Source organism: Microtus pennsylvanicus, chromosome 21 (assembly GCF_037038515.1).
Source record: "Microtus pennsylvanicus isolate mMicPen1 chromosome 21, mMicPen1.hap1, whole genome shotgun sequence".
Lineage (NCBI taxonomy): Eukaryota > Metazoa > Chordata > Mammalia > Rodentia > Cricetidae > Microtus > Microtus pennsylvanicus.
Window position 1 is genome coordinate 9,880,418 of NC_134599.1, and position 19,301 is coordinate 9,899,718.

The following is a 19,301-nucleotide window of genomic DNA, read 5'->3' on the forward strand; positions in this document are numbered from 1 at the left end:
AACTTTAAAAAATTACCTCCACATGTCTGAATAGAAAAGCACTGCCTGTAAATTGTCGGAACACCAATGTGTTTACACAAAGATGAAAAACTTCTTCTATAAACACAATGCTTCCAGTGGAGAATGGCAGGCAAACTCAGAATAAGCACACAGAAGAATAAGAAGGAAGAAGCAAGAAAAACATTATTAATAACCCAATACCTTACAATGTTAACTTTCACATAAGTATATTGTTTCTGGAGAGGGCAGTAGCGGACGCCTGCCAAGGGCTGCAGTGATAGGTAAACACACTGCTAAGTTGAATCCTGTTATCTGATTGTGTTTAAATTTTGATTATATTTCACTTGACAAAATAATTAATTATTGCGAACTCCCAATTGTTAACAAGAACCTAGAAGAATTCCGATTGGCATTTTTCCCTCGTGTTATAAGTTCAAGCGCAGGGGAATTGAGCTATGTATTCCCTCGTCACAGTTATCATTTTGGGGGTACTTTCTTACCTTGCTAAGAATGTAAATCACATCACCACGCTTAAAGGACAACTCATCAGAAAGACCTCCAGTACAGTCCCACAGACCCTGGTAAAAATTGGCATAATCAGTGCTTCTATCTCCTAGAAAAAGAAAGAGAAAGTTGGAGTTATGGCTTGAACCAACAGAAATGAAGGGACCATCCCAGACTGCCGGAAAGTCTAAACAGCCCTGGTCTGAATCACAGAACCTCCTAGTGAACCCACAAGAGCCCTTCCTCTGAGCATGTTCACATAGATAGTTTCAGAAAGGTTTGGTTTCTCCTGCCTCCCTCTACTTCCATTCTTAATCTAAACCCTGCAGCGATGGCATTCACATCAGAACAGCACGGCACTTTCTGTGTGTTTTTATGAAGCCCTAAGCCTCCTTGCCCCATGTTCTGAAGAACGATTGGCCTTACGGCATAACCAGCAGTATCTATGAGATGGGAAGTAGCCATCTCACAGAGTTTAGAACACTTGATAGCAGCGATAGCAATAACAGCAGACTTCAGTACACAAGTATAAGTAAAGCATCTCTACCCGACGTCTCTCAGAGTTATCTCTATGATGGTCTTGCAACTCTGAAACTGCCATTACAGCCTTTTGTCAGTCAGGTCTAGGACGTTAGGCTCTGAATAAACATGCGACCTAGAGTGGAGCGATCAGCTCATCCTTCTAGCGGCATAAGCACAATGGATGTGATGTGCTCAGACTGCCATACACACCATTAACTGATTGATTATTTAGTGCTCTCTGCTCTGTAGTACTGCAGTAACTGGGTAACAAATGCTTTGTCACTCACAGTGCGGGTCTCCCGGAACACAGCACACAGTTAAATACACTGGGTGCTTTTGTTGCACTGAGAACTGCTTCCTGTTTTTAATTTCATGATAATTGAGTTTTGATGAGTTCAGGAAAAAAGAATGCAAGTAATATCACTAAGACATAAGATGTCCGTGTGTTCGCTCGCCAGGCAGAACACATGTGTGCTGACAGCTTCCATCTCTGGAATGTCATCTTCGAATCTGAGGGGATAATGTGGAGATGTATGCGAGATCAGGGCTGTCATCTTAGTTTTGCTAGATGGCTTTCAAACAGCAGGCTTCTTGGCCATCCCAACACAGCGAGTCACATTAGCATGGTTAGCCAGTGTTGGTTATCACAAAGTATTAATTTTAGAAGATTTGAAATTCTCCTTAAGGTCGTTGACATTTCTTTTTTAGAAAAGAGCATCTGGATAACACGGGCTCTAAGTGTTCTAGGATGCGCCTTTTCAATTACATTTGTGAGGAAACAACAAGGACTAGAAAATACAGCCTAACAGAATCCCCCTTCATTTTTATTTTTAAAAATTGGAAGAGAGAGGACAATGGGGGCTGCAGGACAGGATGGGAGGAGGAGGCAGAGAGACAGACATATTGGCTTCTCCACTTCACACTTGGGATTGAAGCACTAAACCCAGCAGGGATGCGTGCAAGTCCCGGAATGCAACCAAGAGCTAACAAAGCTTCTGGCCACCCCCATCATACCACCCTCACCCCCAAGCCTGTATTAAATAAATTCTGTAAACGGACACTAGAGGGCACTCCAGCTGATCGGATATCTCCAAACATTGTCAATTTCTTTTTTTAAGAAAAAAAAATCACTTAATAATAAAGTGACTGATTTCTTTTAAAAACCACTTATTTAGACAAATAGAGATTTAGAAGTTGAAACATTCCTGTCAGATTAAATCAACTACTAAATGGGTCAAATGCTGCACCCCACGTAGTCCGTCAGTGTCAGCGTGAGAGTCAAGGAATGAGAGCAGAGGGGATGACATCACTTCATAGTGAGGCCCTCCACGCAGTTCCAGCCAAGAGGCAGAAGGGCTAAATAACTGGTTTTCCCAGTAGGGGCCAGGCCGTGTTCCCATGCTGCTCAGCCTTAGGCTTGGTCCGAAGACACGAAGAAACAGACTTGGGCTAAAAACTAAAGTCAAGATTTTTGGCTGCGCCGTGGGATCCAAAGGGTCCCTAGCTGTCCAGGCAGTTCCTCCTTCTTCAGACCCTCTCACAAGACTTTTCATTTCATAGATTTTTTTTTTTCAAATAGGGGTAGGGAAGAAAGGACGAAAAGAAAAGTATATGGTGATTTCTAATACATACTCTTATCACTTTGGGCTTTCTCTTCCCCTGGATACACTTGGAGAGACTCCCATTAACACTAATGGGAGTTACATAAGCGGGCAAGGGAGAGACCCCCACTGTGCGCAGGATGCAGCTCTCCCTGGATGTGCATCAGGAACACTTCACTAAACCTCTCTGCTGCATGGAGGCCACAGAGTCAGGGGTGGGGCAGTGCTGGGAAAGATGCATTCTCAACCAAGCTTTCTATAATCCTGCTGCTGCTGGGACCCAACAGCCCACCTCAACTCTGTGCCCCGCATGTGAGCACTGCTGAAGACCCCTGCGTGTACTGAGCAGCTAGATGTAAATATGGTGGAGATGGGTCTAGGTGTGAAGAGAAAGCATCGACAATGGGGAGGGGGCCCATCTCCTAGGGAAAGCATGCAGGGCGTAAGAAAATTAGGAGCAATCTTGTTTGTGGAAAGTAGGAAACTCCTCTTGTTTATCGTTAAAATGTAAGTGTGTCTAAACATACACAGTCAAAAGTCGTGTAGAAATACAGAGTTGAAAGAATCACAGAAAATGAGCACTTTTCCCCTATGCCCCGGAAGACAATCCATGTGAGATGTTTTTGCTTTGCTTTGTGGTGATGGGGACCCAATGCAGAGTGTTGCATATGCTGGTCAAATACCCTCCTGCTGAGAAACATCACTGTCCCCAAGATAGGCATGTTTTATAATATGGAACATTCAGAAGCACAGTTAATGCAGCTCCGCTGTCTATCTGTGGACTAGCAGCATTCTAGCCACACCACAGCCAATATTTTGAGAATGACCACACAAAAGTTCACCTTGTTATGTGCGCTGTCCCGAGGGACATGAGCTAGTTTAAAAGAAGGTAAAAAATTAAAAAAAATAAGTTAGCTAGCCTTTGAAAAATTTAGACAATGTGGTCTTAGAAACTTAATAAAATGATATTGAGCAAAGCTAACAGAATTGTTACCAAAGTACAAACTGAAGATGTGAACACCAGACACTCTACAAAGGAAGATTACAGAAGACAAGATGACAAGGAGTGAAACACGGTGACGTCACTGGAGACCCTCCTGGGTACCGCAAACTGGACAAACATTTTACAAAGGGAAGCATACTTTTAATAGTGTTCAAAAAAAAATCAAGCAGAATCATCTGTATCCCTATATATGTATATGATCTGTGCAAGATCGATAAAAGTGAAGTGACTTACAGGACAAAAGATGAACTCAGATTTACTTTTATATTTTACATTAGAACATGATCTTTTTTTTTTTTGTAAAATTAGTCAATGTAAAAAAATACATAACATTCTTGAGTAAGGTTAGAAGTTCACGTCATGTGATGCTCAGCAAGATAGCAACACCCTTGTCAGCTCGACGCCCTGTGTGGCAAGCATCTAGTCACTGACGGCACAGGCATGAGCAAAGGTCACCACTGTGCAGAGGATTGAACTGCGGCTTGAAAGCACGCCAGGGCACGAGAGATAAGAAGGATTGTAGTGCCTTCTGGCTACGGCACGAAAAGCACATCTGCGCACTGGATTCCTTTCCGAAAAGCCTGCAAACATCTGAAGCACGGCCACTTGCATTGTGGAAGGTCTACCTACCAGTGTGCCGACCTTCTACACAGGCACAGGCTTTAAAAAGAAACCTACATGCTTTTGGTGGCAGCTTCGTGATACATAACTGAAAATATAAATGCTGAGTTTACTAGCAAGCACAGTGCCCTGGGCTTCGCTTGCTGCCAGGTTTCACAGCTGTTTTACAGGGCAGGAGTGCTAACATCTACTGACTGTCCTTGTTTCCTTTCTGAAAAAAAGCAAACCCAAGCCTTCTGCAGCAACCTGCTCCTGCCTTCCTGTCCAGGTCCAGAATCAGGCCTCCGCTTCCTTTCCATATGTCACAGTAGGAAGGCCTCGGGAAAGCTACTTCCTGAACACACACTGCTTGTCCACCCTGCTTCTGACAGCTCAAAAGAGTGATGGATGGACAGATCAGTGAGAGGAAGGTGACCTGAGCTTCAGCTCTTTACAGGACCCGGGGTGACAGGGCAGACCTCGCCCCCGCTGACGTGTGGCTATAAAGAGGTGTAAAGTCCTGATAAGAAGGCAGCCATCTCTTCCCCCACTGTAAAATAATGCTGCTTTATCAAAACCAACCTCATGCTTGCACTACAGATAGAGTATCTTGTGCTCCTTGGAAATAACAACAAGCAAGAAAAGCTGTCCGCATCATGTGACTTTGTACATCATGTACGCAGTTATTTTCCAGTCTCGGTCATAATTAGTACTTGAGGCCATGTGCCAGGTGGAAATGCAGAACATCCATCCCAATCTTCCAGGCAACCAGTGTCCTTTTCTAATTTTTTAAGCTGCTGTCACTGGACTCTGGCATTTCTTACCCAATTCATTTGCTTTGTGTGTTAATCATATGCAATGAAGATATGCATGGCCAACATTTAAACAGGCTGCAGATCAATTAGCGGTCTTAAGTTTATCTGATTTTTATCAAAGAAGACAGAGCTGTGGGTCGATTGTCAGAGCCTGTGTCAAGTTGACCTTTTCAGAGATGTCTACATTGCCAGTCCCCTGGGCAACTTGTTGTCCCCTGTTAGTCTCTGAATGGCAGAAGTCTGTTCTGCTCAAGCACAAAGTATACACAGATGTCTATATTACATTCTTATAGGTTTGACAGCAACTGCATGTTGTATCTATAAACTGTCCTTTAGCAGTGACACTTCCTCAATGATGATAAGCTAATTTATGCAACTAAATCTCCTTTGTGCAGAAATGAAAGCTAATTGAGTCATTACAAAGTAATTCAGGAAGGAATACCTTGTATAAATTGGCTTACTTTATAAATCCTTCTCAAGTGGTTTTCATGCATCCTAAATGGGACTAAGCAGCTTCTCAGGCACAAGACATACAGACCAAACAAGTTAACTTCTCCGGGGAGCTGTGCAAACATCTTTAGAGTTAGAGAGTGGTCAGAACAAAACAAAAATAAGCCGTGCCAGGCCTACCTGAGGTGTGGGTTACACTGTCCAGACTCCCCTTCCCATGTTCGTCCATCTTCAGCGAAGCAGCGTCCTCTTCCTCCTCTGCAAATGAACACCATCAGTGCACAGTAACAGACCCCGAGTTCCCTTACAGCAGCCACCCCGTCAAAGGCTGGACAAAGTCTACGGCACTGAAACATTACCTTTAAAAGCACGAGACACTCAAGTAAGTCCACATTCCTTTGTTAATAACCAAACGGCAACTCACCAAGGCGTAAGCTGACCTGATGCAATGTGAGATATGCACTAAGGTGCTGCATATTTGTCTTAAATGCTTAGAGAAACTTGTCTGGAGCAACTTTAAATCCAGCACGGCCCTTCAATCTAGTAAAGTAACAGCCGGCATTATACAAATATGCTGTGTTAAACTGAGTAGCAGTAACACTACAATAAAACCACAGTCCCGAAAACATCAAGACAGCACGGGGAAAATGTGTGATATAAAATACAGATAACCTCAAGTCATCAATTGTCAGACATGTTCACTGGTTTCCTCACTTAATCCTCCCACAAGATGGGTCCTAACACTTCAAGGCAATTCCCCCACATTAGACTGTGGATCTCCTATGGCCACATACACGGGAGGTAAGGCTTTACAGACAAATGGTTATAAGTCATCATTGTACAGACAAGTACACCGAGATGCAGAAGGCGGCAAACTTGCAAAGCACGCAATTCAAACTTGAATTTGTGGTCATCAACCATGTTTTTTATCCTCCCTGTAGTTAGGACTTGGCTCAGATTTTCTCCTCCTATACAGTCCACGCACATTCCCTTCCAGGATATGGAACAAAATAACATAAAGTTAAATAAGACTTTTTTAAAAAATTTTTTAGAACAGAATCAAACTATGTCATTCTTTTCTACTAAAAAAAATAGGTGTATTACAGTATTACTTTCTTACTTAAGGACTCATAAAAAAAACTGAAAAATATTTAATATAGACTATACAAACAAATGGCATACCAAAGAAAAACTCAATTAAAAAATACCCTAACTCAAGAATAATCCACAATGTATATGTAATATACATATAAAATCATTTAACCAGTTAAAATTTTTCATTGAGAGTGTGTGAGAGAACATTAGCCAAGAAGGCAAAGGTAATAAGAGCTGACAGCCTGCTGGGGACAGAGATGAGACCGGAGGAAGAGGAGCTAACAAGGGTCGTCCCTAATGGGTGGGACACCAAGCACTGGAGTGGTGCAGGGAAGAGTCCACTCAACCCAGGAACCCATGCAAGACCCCCGCAGAACACAAAGAATTTTCAGGACAGGTGAGAAGCTCTTTCCAGACCCATAGATGGCCTCACCTTAGAGAGCATGGCACAGTCACATTTATAAGACAAAGAAACATGGTTCTTGGGGAAGAGCAAGATAGGAGAGAATGTGAGAAATGGGGGCCAGCTTAGGGTCCATGAACATCTTGCTAGAGTCTTCTGCTCAGTCTGGTGGGCAGTGAGAGCCCTAGGTTTCCAACAAACAGGGCAGGACTGAAATTGCTTTAAAAATGATTATTAGATCCCATTGTCTTAGACAGCCTGGATGGGGGGCGTGGAGAGTCTAGATAAAGAGGAAGGAAGTCCTGAACTGAAGGGGCAGAGGAAACGGGAAGGAGGTGTTGGGAGAGGTGGCGGAACCAGAACCGATAAGCTTTGTGTCTGCCTGCCTAAATATTTTAAGGCTCAGGTTTAGAGACTAGTGGACACATGGACATGCCGTCACTAGGCTAGCCCAGATCATATGTGCTGCCGGGGGTAGGGTTAACATCGACAAAAAGGCAACTGTAAAGTACTTGGGAAGTCTCCTGTACATTTTAACTAGTGATTAATCAACACCAGTATTTAAAGCAAGCTGCAGAGTTACTGGGCTTAGAAGTCAAATATAAGTGGTTTGAGTTTATATAATTCAACTCAGACAAAATAATAAAAGCTCCAAAATAAGGAGCAGCTGGAACTGTTTGTCTTCATGCTCACAGTGAGTTAACCTCGGTAATTTAATACGGGACACTTCTGTTAACAACCATCATCTCACTTTGGCTAAGGCTCAAGGACTACTTATCACAAGCGGGTTGTTTATAGGGTGTTCTCACATAAACTCGAAAGGCAGAAATTCACACTTAATTCCACCTCCTCTTTCCACAGATGGTACATTTATTTTTAAAGGTGAAAGTCGGAGCTTGCCTGGCCTTCCTCTTTCCTTCATATCCACTCTCTCCAGCTTGGTCACAAGAGGTAGAGATGGTAAGGGCACTCGTCCTTAGTTAAACGGAGCCACAGCTAGGTAGGAAGCACTGCTTTTGGCTTTTAAGAAGAAACTGGAATTTAGACTCATCATCCAAAGCTAGCATCAACATACCATAAAAATAACTGTAAGAATTAAATGGAAAATGTTCTTGTCAAAGTTAGTAATAAAATTTGAAGAATTTTATTACCACAAATTTATCTTTTGTTTATTAAAATGTGTCCATAGTATATGCTAAGAGTTGTACTGATGTGGGAAAACTTGGCCTCTACACAATGCATTATTAAATCATTAGAATAATGACATTAAAATATTTGAGTGCCAATACTTACAGTAAAGTCTCTGTGGGGTCACCCTTGCAGGCAGTGCTGTGGAGCATGAGGTGCTTCCGCGACACTGCCTGCCTGCATTTCAAAGTTGTACTGACATTTTAGGTGAAAGCCTTGTGCAAGCCATCCGTCAAGTTTTCTAAATAAGATTCAACAATTCATTCGTCTTGGCCTAACAATACCAATAGCTTCCACATAAAAGACAAGCTCAAATTTTGAGTGATTTAAATTCTACAGGAGCATATTCACAATGAATATTGACTAGAGCCTGACGCAAATAAAGGCGCTGACTAAGTCCTGTGAACAAATGGGTCCAAATCTGGGAAGTTCTAATGTTCATTGTTCATTTATTAACAGAGAAAACCTCCCCACACCACTAAAAGCTGCAGAAGAATAACCAAAATTCCAGGCAATAATTACCTTCACTCCATATTAGAAATACACATGTTCACATGTTATTTTATTTAGATTTATTATTAAACATATTTTATTTTCATGCTGAGGCACAATGCCATTATAATACTAATTAATACCTCAAATAGTCAATGTTTGTGGGTTAATATATTCCATTCAACATTTTAATAACAGTAAACAAAAACAGCTCAGCTATGCAGTAAAATCCATCAAACCACACAGATGGTTATAAGGTTTTCATTATGTGGTTTCCATAGCAATCATATTGCAAATCTGGAAGCTTCTTGCAAATAAGCAGCTTGTATTTACATGCCTCTCAGCTGCAGCCCAAAACTCCCCAACACACCAAGTTATTATTCCAATCACACGGTGTTAGAAGAATCGTCCGGAGGTTGCTTTCTGATCAGACGAGATGAAAAGAAGCTAAGTGCCAAGGATAATCAAATTCAGTCAGCACCTGCTAATCAGTGCGTTCTAGAAATGTCTGGTAGTCAGAAAAGGTTATTCGAAACCCTGTCAGAAAGAGGAAACTTCCAGAAGCCTTCAGACTCACACAGTTCTGAAGCCTCACTGCAACCACTTCTCTTTCAATGGTTGCTTGACCTCCTTCCTGGGCTGAGGAAGAACAGAGTCAAGTCTTCCCAAATCTCTTTAGGAAAATCCATGTTTAGAAATGCTTCCTGTGGAAAAGCTGGGACTCCCCTCTCCTCTACACTAATCTATTGAATTTGAAAACTGACCCAGTTCTAGCAAATGGATTAATACCCTAAAAAGGACCACAAATCCGTACAGCTATGTGATATTTGTAATACTGCTGCTTCTAGCTTACTAATGTTCCTACTGTTAGGAAAAATAATAATAAAAAAAAATGCTTAACACACCACGCTCAAGAAAGGCTACAGACACTTGGTTAGTGAGTGTGTTCAGTAGCCAAGCACTGACTTTACTGTGTCTTTCAGGGAAAGGAAGGTGGGCAGCACATGAAACTTATTTGACTCATACAATGGTTAGGTTTCTCATGGACAGTGCTCTTGGTTACTGAATTACAATGTATTGCAAGCTCAATTGGTAGAGTATACAATTCTTACAAAGTATTTTAAAAGAAAAAGTTATTCTCTGAAATAGAGTTTCAGTTTAGATCACTACTTGCTCAGGCTTCACTTGATGATGGAATCCTGTGTTTTTCTCAAGAAGAGCTAATATTGATTGCTTAAGCAGCCATCCTATCCATGGTTAAATCCATTATGTAACTAAACACTACAATAATTCTATGAGGCAATACTAAGTACTTGTATCCTCATTATTTATGAATGCAAATGATGAGACTTGTGGAGCCTGAATAACCTGCTCAGGAGACCTGCAGTTAGGACATACACAAGAGAGTTAAAGCTGAGGCACAAGCTAGGAAGCCACAGTGTCTCTTCTTTGATTGTCATTTAAATTTCAACTTGATAAGGTTATTGTTTAGTAATTTCAAGTACAAGACTCTAGATAAACACACACACACACATACACACACACTCACCCTTCACCGTATGGTGAATTATTTTCTTAAGTATCTGCTGTCTATGGACATGGGAAATATTTTCACACAGGTGGGCAGGCTAGACATTACCACACACTGTATCTGAAACCATCTTTCTTTAGTGTAACTCTGGAGATAAAATAACAATTTGTAATGGCAAACTCACACAGTTTTGCTGGTCCTTGTTCCTGTTTTCCTAGTGCTGTCTTCAGCTCAAGCTTTTCACACCCTCAGCATCAACACAGGATCCAGAATTTGGTACAGTCTTTAATCCAAGCCATAACCGAAAGCAGGCTTGTTTCCCCGTCAGCAAGCTTCTTTTCTTAACCCTTCCATTAGTAAGGAAACACGCGTACTTGGAAGTGGTCAAGATGACTCAGTCCTTCCATACACAACACCTGAAAGAACTTCACCTCCACACTGGAGCCACGCGCCCACATGCACTTCTCATCAAGGGCTCAGGCTCTAGGGCACTGTAAGCAGAGTGTCCGTCCCTGAGTAGACAGAGGGGTAGCGTGTGGGGACTGAAAACTCAAAACGATGTAGAAGATGGGAACTCTACTGGGGAGGGGTTATACACTTGACTCCTTACCCTCTATTCTCTCTCCAAGTCTGTGGGAAGCTTTGAGGCTGGAGGAAATGTTGTAAAAGAGAGTCAACAGGAAACATGCAGTCGAGATAGACAAGTTTAACAGCAAGGGAGAGTGCGGCCAGGAAGGCTTACAAATCCAAAACATTTGGTTACGTATATATGATACTTAAAAAGATGTTTCTATTTAGTGGGCAAACATACACTATGGCAATAACATTACATGTTATGTTGCCACAATGGATGGGAGAATCTCACAGGGCTCTACTTGAAGATCAAGAGCGCCAGGCCAGCGATGACTACTAAGAAAGGAGAGCCAGTCTTCTCCAGGGACGAGGCTCCCCATAGGTGACCTAATCTCAAGCGGAGTCAGCCCCAAATATATACAAATGAGCAACCCTAATGACCTTAGCAGGTTGTATTTATAAATTCGTGTGTGTGTGTATGTGTGTGTGTGTGTGTGTGTTTCAACAGTAATTAAATAAGAGGCTGTGATTTTGAGGAGTAGGGGGCACAGGAGAAGTTGGACAGAGGAGGAGGATGAAATGATATAAACATAGTATGCATATGAAATTCTCAACAAATAAAAAAGTCAAACAAAAACTAATAAAAGAATCAAACTAACAATTTTTATTAAGAGATAAAGCAAAAAATTAAAACAATACGTGTTTTTATAAAGATATAAGCATGTGCCTAGCCTTCAGCCTTAAACTTCAAAATGAACAGCAGCGGATGACGGCAGAAGTGGCGGGACCACGTGTGCTCTCCAGGAAACTGGGGGGAAAGGGCCCTGTCATTGCACCTCTGCTTACTCATGTGACCATACATTGCTTCTGGTCAGTTACCCGTGTGCAGTCCTTCACAGCAGGGACAGTGAACCTAGCCTAGAGCACTCTGAGGACTTGGGGAGAACCACGTGATAGCCAGACTTTTCTCAGGGGAAAAAGAAGGGAGACCAAGACCAAGTTCATTACCTTAGCAGTGAGCTATTCTTTCTCAACAACTTCTGAATTTAGCAACCAATAAGGCCAACATGAAATTTAAGGCACAAAACAAGCAATAGTTGCTCAGTTGTATAATCAAATTAGGTTAAAAGCCATTGACTTGGATATTCTAGTCTTAAACGGTTTAAGCTGAAAATGTCAACATTGTACTACAAATGAAAAAGGAAATGCCACTAAAGTATAATAAATTTGTGTTATATTAAAACTAATATTTAAATAAAATTTTGAAAATAATGCTTTTTTAAAAACTCAGACATTGTATATTTTACATTATACTTGGAATGGTGAGGAAAAAACTCAAGCTCAAAGAACTCATCAGATGAAATTGGGAAAAAAAACTGAAGAGAAGAAACCCTAGATATTTGTTCAGTTTCCTCACTTCACTAAGAGGGCAGTGGGGATGCTGAATGTCTAGAAGAAGGACACACAGCCTACACCCTCTGCCACCTTCATGCAAGTGGACCATGGATGTTCTAACTATGGCGTCTCCGGCTACTGAGGTACCTCTCTGCTTCAGAAGCACTGTACAGGCAAATAACGCAGGTGAGGAAAGAAACAGCTTAAAGATGAAGTTCTGAACCAGGCAAGATGGCTCATGCCTGTAATCAGGATTTAGAGGACCAAAGCAGGAAGATGGTTGTGAGTCTGCACCCAGCCTGGACTAGAGTGGCCTAGAGCACCCAGCTCTAGGCCAGCCTGAGCTACAGTCTCAAACCAACCAATCAAACAAGTTTTAATAGACCAGATCCTTTCTTCCTACTGGAAACAACTGTGTCGCTGACGCAGCTCCTCAGCATTCTGGGTCTGAGTTTTATGAACATGGATCCTGATGTAAGAGAAGATTCTTTGCTGCCTTATAAATTTGTTAAAAATCCAATGCTAAAAATTTTCTTAGCCAAACAAAGTTGAATCAAATTATTTCTGTCATAAAAAGTTCTTTTTGGCTCTGCATTTCTGACATAAAGTTCCTTTTTAATGTAAACTAACTTTTCTTATTATCCTAATTATAAAAGCATTATCTACACATGGCTAGAAAATAGAAAAATAGCAATAATTGAGGAGAAAAAGTAAATTTTAAAATTATACTGATTTAAATGTAACCATTATTGATATCTTGTAGGCCATGATTATTTAGTAAGATTTCTGCTTTGAAAAAAATCCTTTTATTAAGAATATCTTGGGGCTGGAGAGATGGCTCAGTGGTTAAAAGTACCAATTTCTCTCCTAGACGACCCAGGTTCAATTCCCAGAACCCACATGGGCAGCTCAAAATTCTGTGTAACTCCAGTAATAAGGGATCCAACACCTTCACACAAACATACATCAGGAAAAAAATACCAATGCACATTAAAAAAGAATATCTCAAATGCATATGTATTTCATTATCCCTATACATTTCTTTTCCTAAATGTGTATGTTATTTATAAATTATTTTACATCCCTTTTTAGAAAATAAATTGTCAATATAGGTTTTCAAATTTCATGAAGCAAAAATACTATCTAATCATAATTAAGTTACTAATTAGATTATTTAACTATAATGTGACTATCTCATTTGCTCTTCAAGTGCCTACAGTAATCTCCATTAAAAAGTAGACTTACTAATACAGGGCTCACACCACACAGCTTTGGCTGCTGCTTCTGCGTCATGGGTACCATTCTTACTTGAATGATTGATACTCTACAGTTACCAAAACTTGAGAATCGGGTAGCCGCTGTCATAGAAAGAAAGTGAATGTGGTGTTTTTGGAGAGATAAAGGACAGGGTTGAAACTTTCATGCGAACACTACAGTTCCAGAAGCTTGCAGTCAGCACCGTAAGCCACTGATAGGCTGTAGCACTGAGAGCTGTCCCTGCTGAAGCAGTAGTAACAAACACACTTGGACCACTGTGCCCATATTTGGATTCTGAACAATGTAGTGAACCAACACTTTCCAAATGACAACTGTCTGCTGACACAGACACAAGGGGAAAATACCTGTTCAAGGGCAAGACAGACTTCGGAGCTTCCATGTGAAAAAGTGTGGAAGATTCCCTGATGTCTTCAGACCCACCCGCACCCACGCTTCCACTGTTGCCTGTGGAGTCTGGGGTCAGTGACAGGAATATGCAGAATGACCTGCAGAGCCATCCCAGGCCTCCCTTCCCTTCTCTGGGTGACATCACGGCAAACTAAACGTGGAAGCAGAGGTGGGGGTCTAACTGTCTTCCATTAGAGAGACTTTCAGGAGCTGCAGCAAAGGCAGAGCATGCGTTCCTCCTCTCACTGACTGAGAGGGGGAAATCCCAGCGTGTGATAAGTTTATCATTATGATTTTCAAGCTCATTTAAAAATAAACATTCTTAGCTGGGCAGTGGTGGTGCACACCTTTAATTCCAGCACTTGGGAGGCAGAGGCAGGTGAATCACTGTGAATATGAGGCCAGTTTGGACTACCGATCGAGTTTCATGACAGCCAAGGGTGCATAGAGAAACCCTGTCTTGAAAAACAAAAACAGAAGAGAAAAAAAAAACATTAACAAAATCTCAGTTTTAGTTCTGATACACCAGACATTGAGCAGCATAGCCTTCCCAAACGAAAGCTCCTAGAAGTCTCAACCATTCTTACACCTCCTGAGGGACCCTTTAACACACTCTTGACTTTTACATTTAAGAATGCTGCCGTGTATTTTCCAGAGTGGGCTTAGTTAAATATCCAAACAATATTCATCCACCATAAGAAAAAAAATTACCTTGCTAGCCTAGAACACAAACCATTATTTTATGTTTCCCAAGCATGCAATCTCAGGACTGAATTGTATTATACTGTTGACTCATACTGAGCTGGTAAGTAAAATCTCTTTGTGTTTTTTTTTCTTTTCCTACATAGCCACGTCTTTCCTTTTTTACACTTTTGCAACTAGACTTTGGAGCAAAAGGAACATCCTATAATATTTGCCTGATTAGGTTTGACCCACAGCATCAATCGAGAGCAGACCTGAATCTTTCCCTCCACGGCAATGACCACAGTGAACGACAAAGTCACAAAATCAATGAATTAATACCAGTGGACACAGTTGTAGACTTGGTTTCCTCATGAGAATCCTGGTCACCAGCTCTACTAAAGTTCTTCACTGTCTATCATTTCTGTGAATCTTACTAAGCCCAAATAATCAGGGTTTCATCTTTCAGGTGACTCTGGGACACCCATACAGTAGCATCTTCTCATCTGCCATCTGCTTCCAAGTCTCAGATGACCTAGGATTTACAGAATCCACTGCAGTGGGCACCAGGTGTCCTCTTCAGGACAGCTCTGAGGAGGGAGATGGGCGGTCACAGCAGCGTAGCTCTACCTTCCTCCCAAGCTCACTCCCCAGCAAGCATAGCAACCCTCTTGAAGTCTAGCTCAGTTAACCCACTCTCAGACACTACAAAACTAATTTCTACAAACATTCAAACTCTACTACAAGACTCTGCATACTTCTAGTGCCTCTCTTGTTCTTCAACAGGCGGTTCAGCAGCTTCATTTTCAAGTCCTCTTGTGATGTAGTTTCCCCTGGGCCAGAACCAAATACAAGTCCTACTGATCTTGAAGACATGGCTCAATCAGTCTCACAACCAGGAAGCTGTCCCCTCAGCCAGCAGACAACTAGCCGCTGTTTCCTGTGTGCTCCCAGACGCACAGAGATCTACATTAGTGGCCTGCCAGCCACACATGTTTGTTTCCTTCAGGCATGACCTCCCCAAGAGCGTCTTTATAGCACCACAGACCGGCACAGAGGGTGGGGTGAAAAAGAATGCTTGTTGAAACAAAGTTAAATGGATTTGGCTAGCTAGACATTCCTCTTGAGCTTCTGTACTGCTTGCTAATATTAGGAATCAGAAAACATAGTTTTTATTATACTGATCATAATCTGTAAATTTCAGGTATTTTCATAGGTCTCTTCAAAAGCTGCATTCATTAAACACATTCCAGCACAAAGAAACTGATATATTTTCATCCCCTGACCTTTCTCCCTCATGAGTTTGTTTATAATTAAAATCCAAATGGAAATTTAAAATGCTCGTGGGCTTTAATAGCATTCATTTGTGTTTATTCTTTGTCTGTAGTTTTGGAATATGACATCTAAAGTCCAACAAAGGTATCCAGCTGATGGCTCAGCTTTCCCCACTGGTTACCATAGGTTTACAATGGCAACTACATTTGTCTGGTTCTCCTCCTTAACTAGACTGGGTAGAGTTGAGCAGTGTCCCAGTCCCTATTTATTTCCCAAATCCTTCAGCTCCACTCATCTTCAATGTTACTCTCACCTGTAGCTGCTATCTGAAGAAGGAAGATGTGATAGCATAACTATTTTATTACCTTATTTCTCTTTATGACGTATTCTCTCTCTCTCTCTCTCTCTCTCTCTCTCTCTCTCTCTCTCTCTCTCTCTCTCTGTGTGTGTGTGTGTATGTGTTAGTACATGCAAACAGGTGTTAGTGCACGGAGGTCATGGACAACTTTGTGTCTTGGTCCTCACCTTCCATCTTGTTTGAAATAGAATATCTTATTGCTGCTGTGTAAACCATGCAATCTTCTAGGAATCCTCCTGTCTCCACCTCCTATGCAGAAAGGAGCACATGATACCCCATGTGGCTTTATGTGGGTTCTTGGGACCCAAAGTTTGATCCTCAATGTCAAGTGCTTTACCCATTAAATCACTCTTACCCCTACATATATTTTGTATCAGTCCCTCCCGGTTGAAGGCCCCAAGTTTGTGATATCAGAAAAATCAACCAAAGAGACACTCTTAGTCCTCAGTTGTTTGGCCTGAGCTGGCTATGTCCAACTATGATAGCTGCCGAAGGCCGCAGTCCTGGGGATAGGAAGGATCAGGCACACAAGAGTGAATATTTAATATCTGTAAAGCAAATAACAGTCTCCTAATACTTTTCCATTGCTGCTGTATACTTTCACTGCAGTGTATAACTTCTAGTCTGAGGCTTCATGCTTGTTGCCTACATGGGCTTTTCACCCAGGGCGGTGGCTCTAAAGGCTTTTACAGGTATCAGAAAGACCTAGGGGTCTTGTTAAAAATCCAGAGCCTGTGACCCATACGTAAAGATTCTGTTTCATTAGATTTGGGAGAATCTTTGAATGTGCAAGCTGCCATCCCATGCTGCTGGCCCAGGGACAACACTCTGCGAGCCTGCTACCTGCAGCCATATCTCCTTACACATGACTTTACAAAGCTGACAGTTCTGGGGTCAGAACAGAACCTTAGTTGGTAGAAAGCTGGGCTGGCATGCATGAAGCCTTATATTTGAGCCCTAGTACTTCATAAAGCAGACATGGTGGTGCATGCCTCTAGGGTCAGCACTCAGAAGGTGGAGACAGGAGGATTACAAGTTCAAGATCATCCTTCGCTATGAACTTATCTCAATAAAAAAAAGTTCAGTGTTTGATTATCATTTGAATGCAAGTTAATCAGAATTTTGTATCTTCAAATATTATTTCCCTTTTAAATTTGAAAACATAACATGCCTCACCAAACAGCAGCAACGTAAAATTAATTATAGTAAAATGACTAAAGCAGGAATTTATCCCACTGACACTCTCAAGAAAGTCAAGAACGACATAAACACAAACGAGGGTTGTGTTCCGCAAGCCACTGCCCTCTTTCACCAGCTTTATGGGTTCAGCTAAATCGCACTTGTTCAACTTCAGTTTTCTCATCTGGAAAACGAACATTACCAGATGAGGTAAAGTGCCCAAGGCACTGTATACTGCAAAGCAGATTTACAGCAGTAGTCGCTGAAGAATCATCTCAGGATTTATTTACTATGTGTGAAGACTCCTAGGCACTTTGTACTTTAATATCATTCAATCCTCAAAATCCTTTTGGGAAGATACACTATTATTCCCATTTCCCAGATGAAGAAATAGAGGCACGGAAGCATTCAGCAACTGGTGCAGCAAACACAACTGGCGGGACGTGAACCTGGGCAGTCTGCTTCCGGAGCCCAAGTTCTTCTGTCGGCGTGGACTCTGCATATACCACTTATTCATCTACTTGCTAGTGAACCAACCAGCACTTTAACCTTCTGATGTAACGTGGAACTTACAGGAAGGATAATCTCATGGTGTCGTATTGACATATATTCTTGTTTTCAACACTCTTCGGTGACAAAGTAACATAGCTAACTGACAATTACATATCCACCCTGAAAGTGGTGTCCTCTGCTGAGAAACTGAAGAGTCAATTTTGTAATGGCCACAGAAAATGGAAAGTGTGGCATTTGCCCCTTACATGTTTCTTTCCCTTGGAAAGAAGCTTGCAAATGGAAAAATTGCGCCCATCACCTCCCTCCCAGAGACTGAATATGATGGAAGACAGAGGAAGGCCAAGCCCTGAAGCAGGCAGAGCTGAGAGCAGCTTCCATCCTAGCCAGGAGTCCAGGGAGCCTGATCAATCCTGAAGATGATAGCTATAGCTCTTCACTAGAGTTGACGAGGACAGACATAAAGAAATGCAGCAAATTAAAGCACTTTACAGAACACAAAGAATAGAATTCTCAAAATAAAGATTTACAAGGACCTAGGAGGGCTGTGCACAGATATTCTGAATCACAATTAAGGAGTTTCCAATTCTAAGGTAAAAGGCATTTTCTTGGCATGGAGATAAATTTGTTATGAAGCATTTTATGATGGCCAGGAAAGAGAAGACCACAGTGTTTCTTTAGAATGGGGCTCCCCAAAGAAGCAAGGAAGAACTGGAGGGAGGGGAATTCAGGCACACAAAGCTCATCTGATGGAGGGCTCCTGCAAAACAGTATCTGATATTCTTCCAAGCACATAGAATAAAAGTCCAAACTTAAAAAATAAAACCCGAGTTCAGGTTTTGGCTCCCTAAAGGGACAGGCTGAACTCTCATTTGGAAGTTTCTAGTCCTTGGATTCCAGAAATAAAGCCAACATAAACAAAATGTTTTATGTAAAAGAGCCAAGGCATTTTTAATGTACATGACAGGCAAGCGTAGCTGAATTTTTCAAGGTCATGCACAGCATTTCAGAGTAGGAAATTGAAGTAAACGTCAACTTCCCAGCCTGCAAGGACAAATCCCTTTAGGGACCAAGGGCTGAACACTGTCCGGATTGCACAAGCAACCCTTCCCCTGTGCTCCGATATGAGAAAGTGCTCTTGCTTCCCTATCCTCAGACTGTAACTATTTAGAGACTACTTTTTAATGTAAGTATGACTTTTAACAAACTTATCTTGGCACTTTTGTTTGATAAAATGTTATGCTATAATTATGTACCCTATATTAAAGTATAATTCTGGACTTTATTCCCATCTAATTAAATAATGTAATCAAATATGTAACTTTAATGGCCTGTCCACTATCATCTTTAGAGGACCATTCAAAGTTTATTGTCCTTGCTTAGAGTGAATCATCAAATTAAAGGCAATACATAAAATAACAATATGAACTCTCCTGACCAACTTAGCCCACCTAGAAGACT

At 41.5% G+C, this 19,301-nt stretch overlaps 1 protein-coding gene across 1 annotated transcript in view; it reads right to left on the minus strand.

Annotated features, from left to right (window-relative positions):
* Window positions 1-19,301, minus strand: part of Skap2 (src kinase associated phosphoprotein 2) — a 149,519-nt gene that overhangs the window by 15,788 nt on the left and 114,430 nt on the right. Inside the window, exons 10-11 of the mRNA XM_075955099.1 lie at window positions 5,676-5,753; window positions 501-613 (exon numbers count right to left, since the gene is read on the minus strand). Of these exons, the coding sequence (XP_075811214.1) occupies window positions 501-613; window positions 5,676-5,753 (191 nt within the window). The remainder of the gene's footprint in view (window positions 1-500; window positions 614-5,675; window positions 5,754-19,301) is intronic.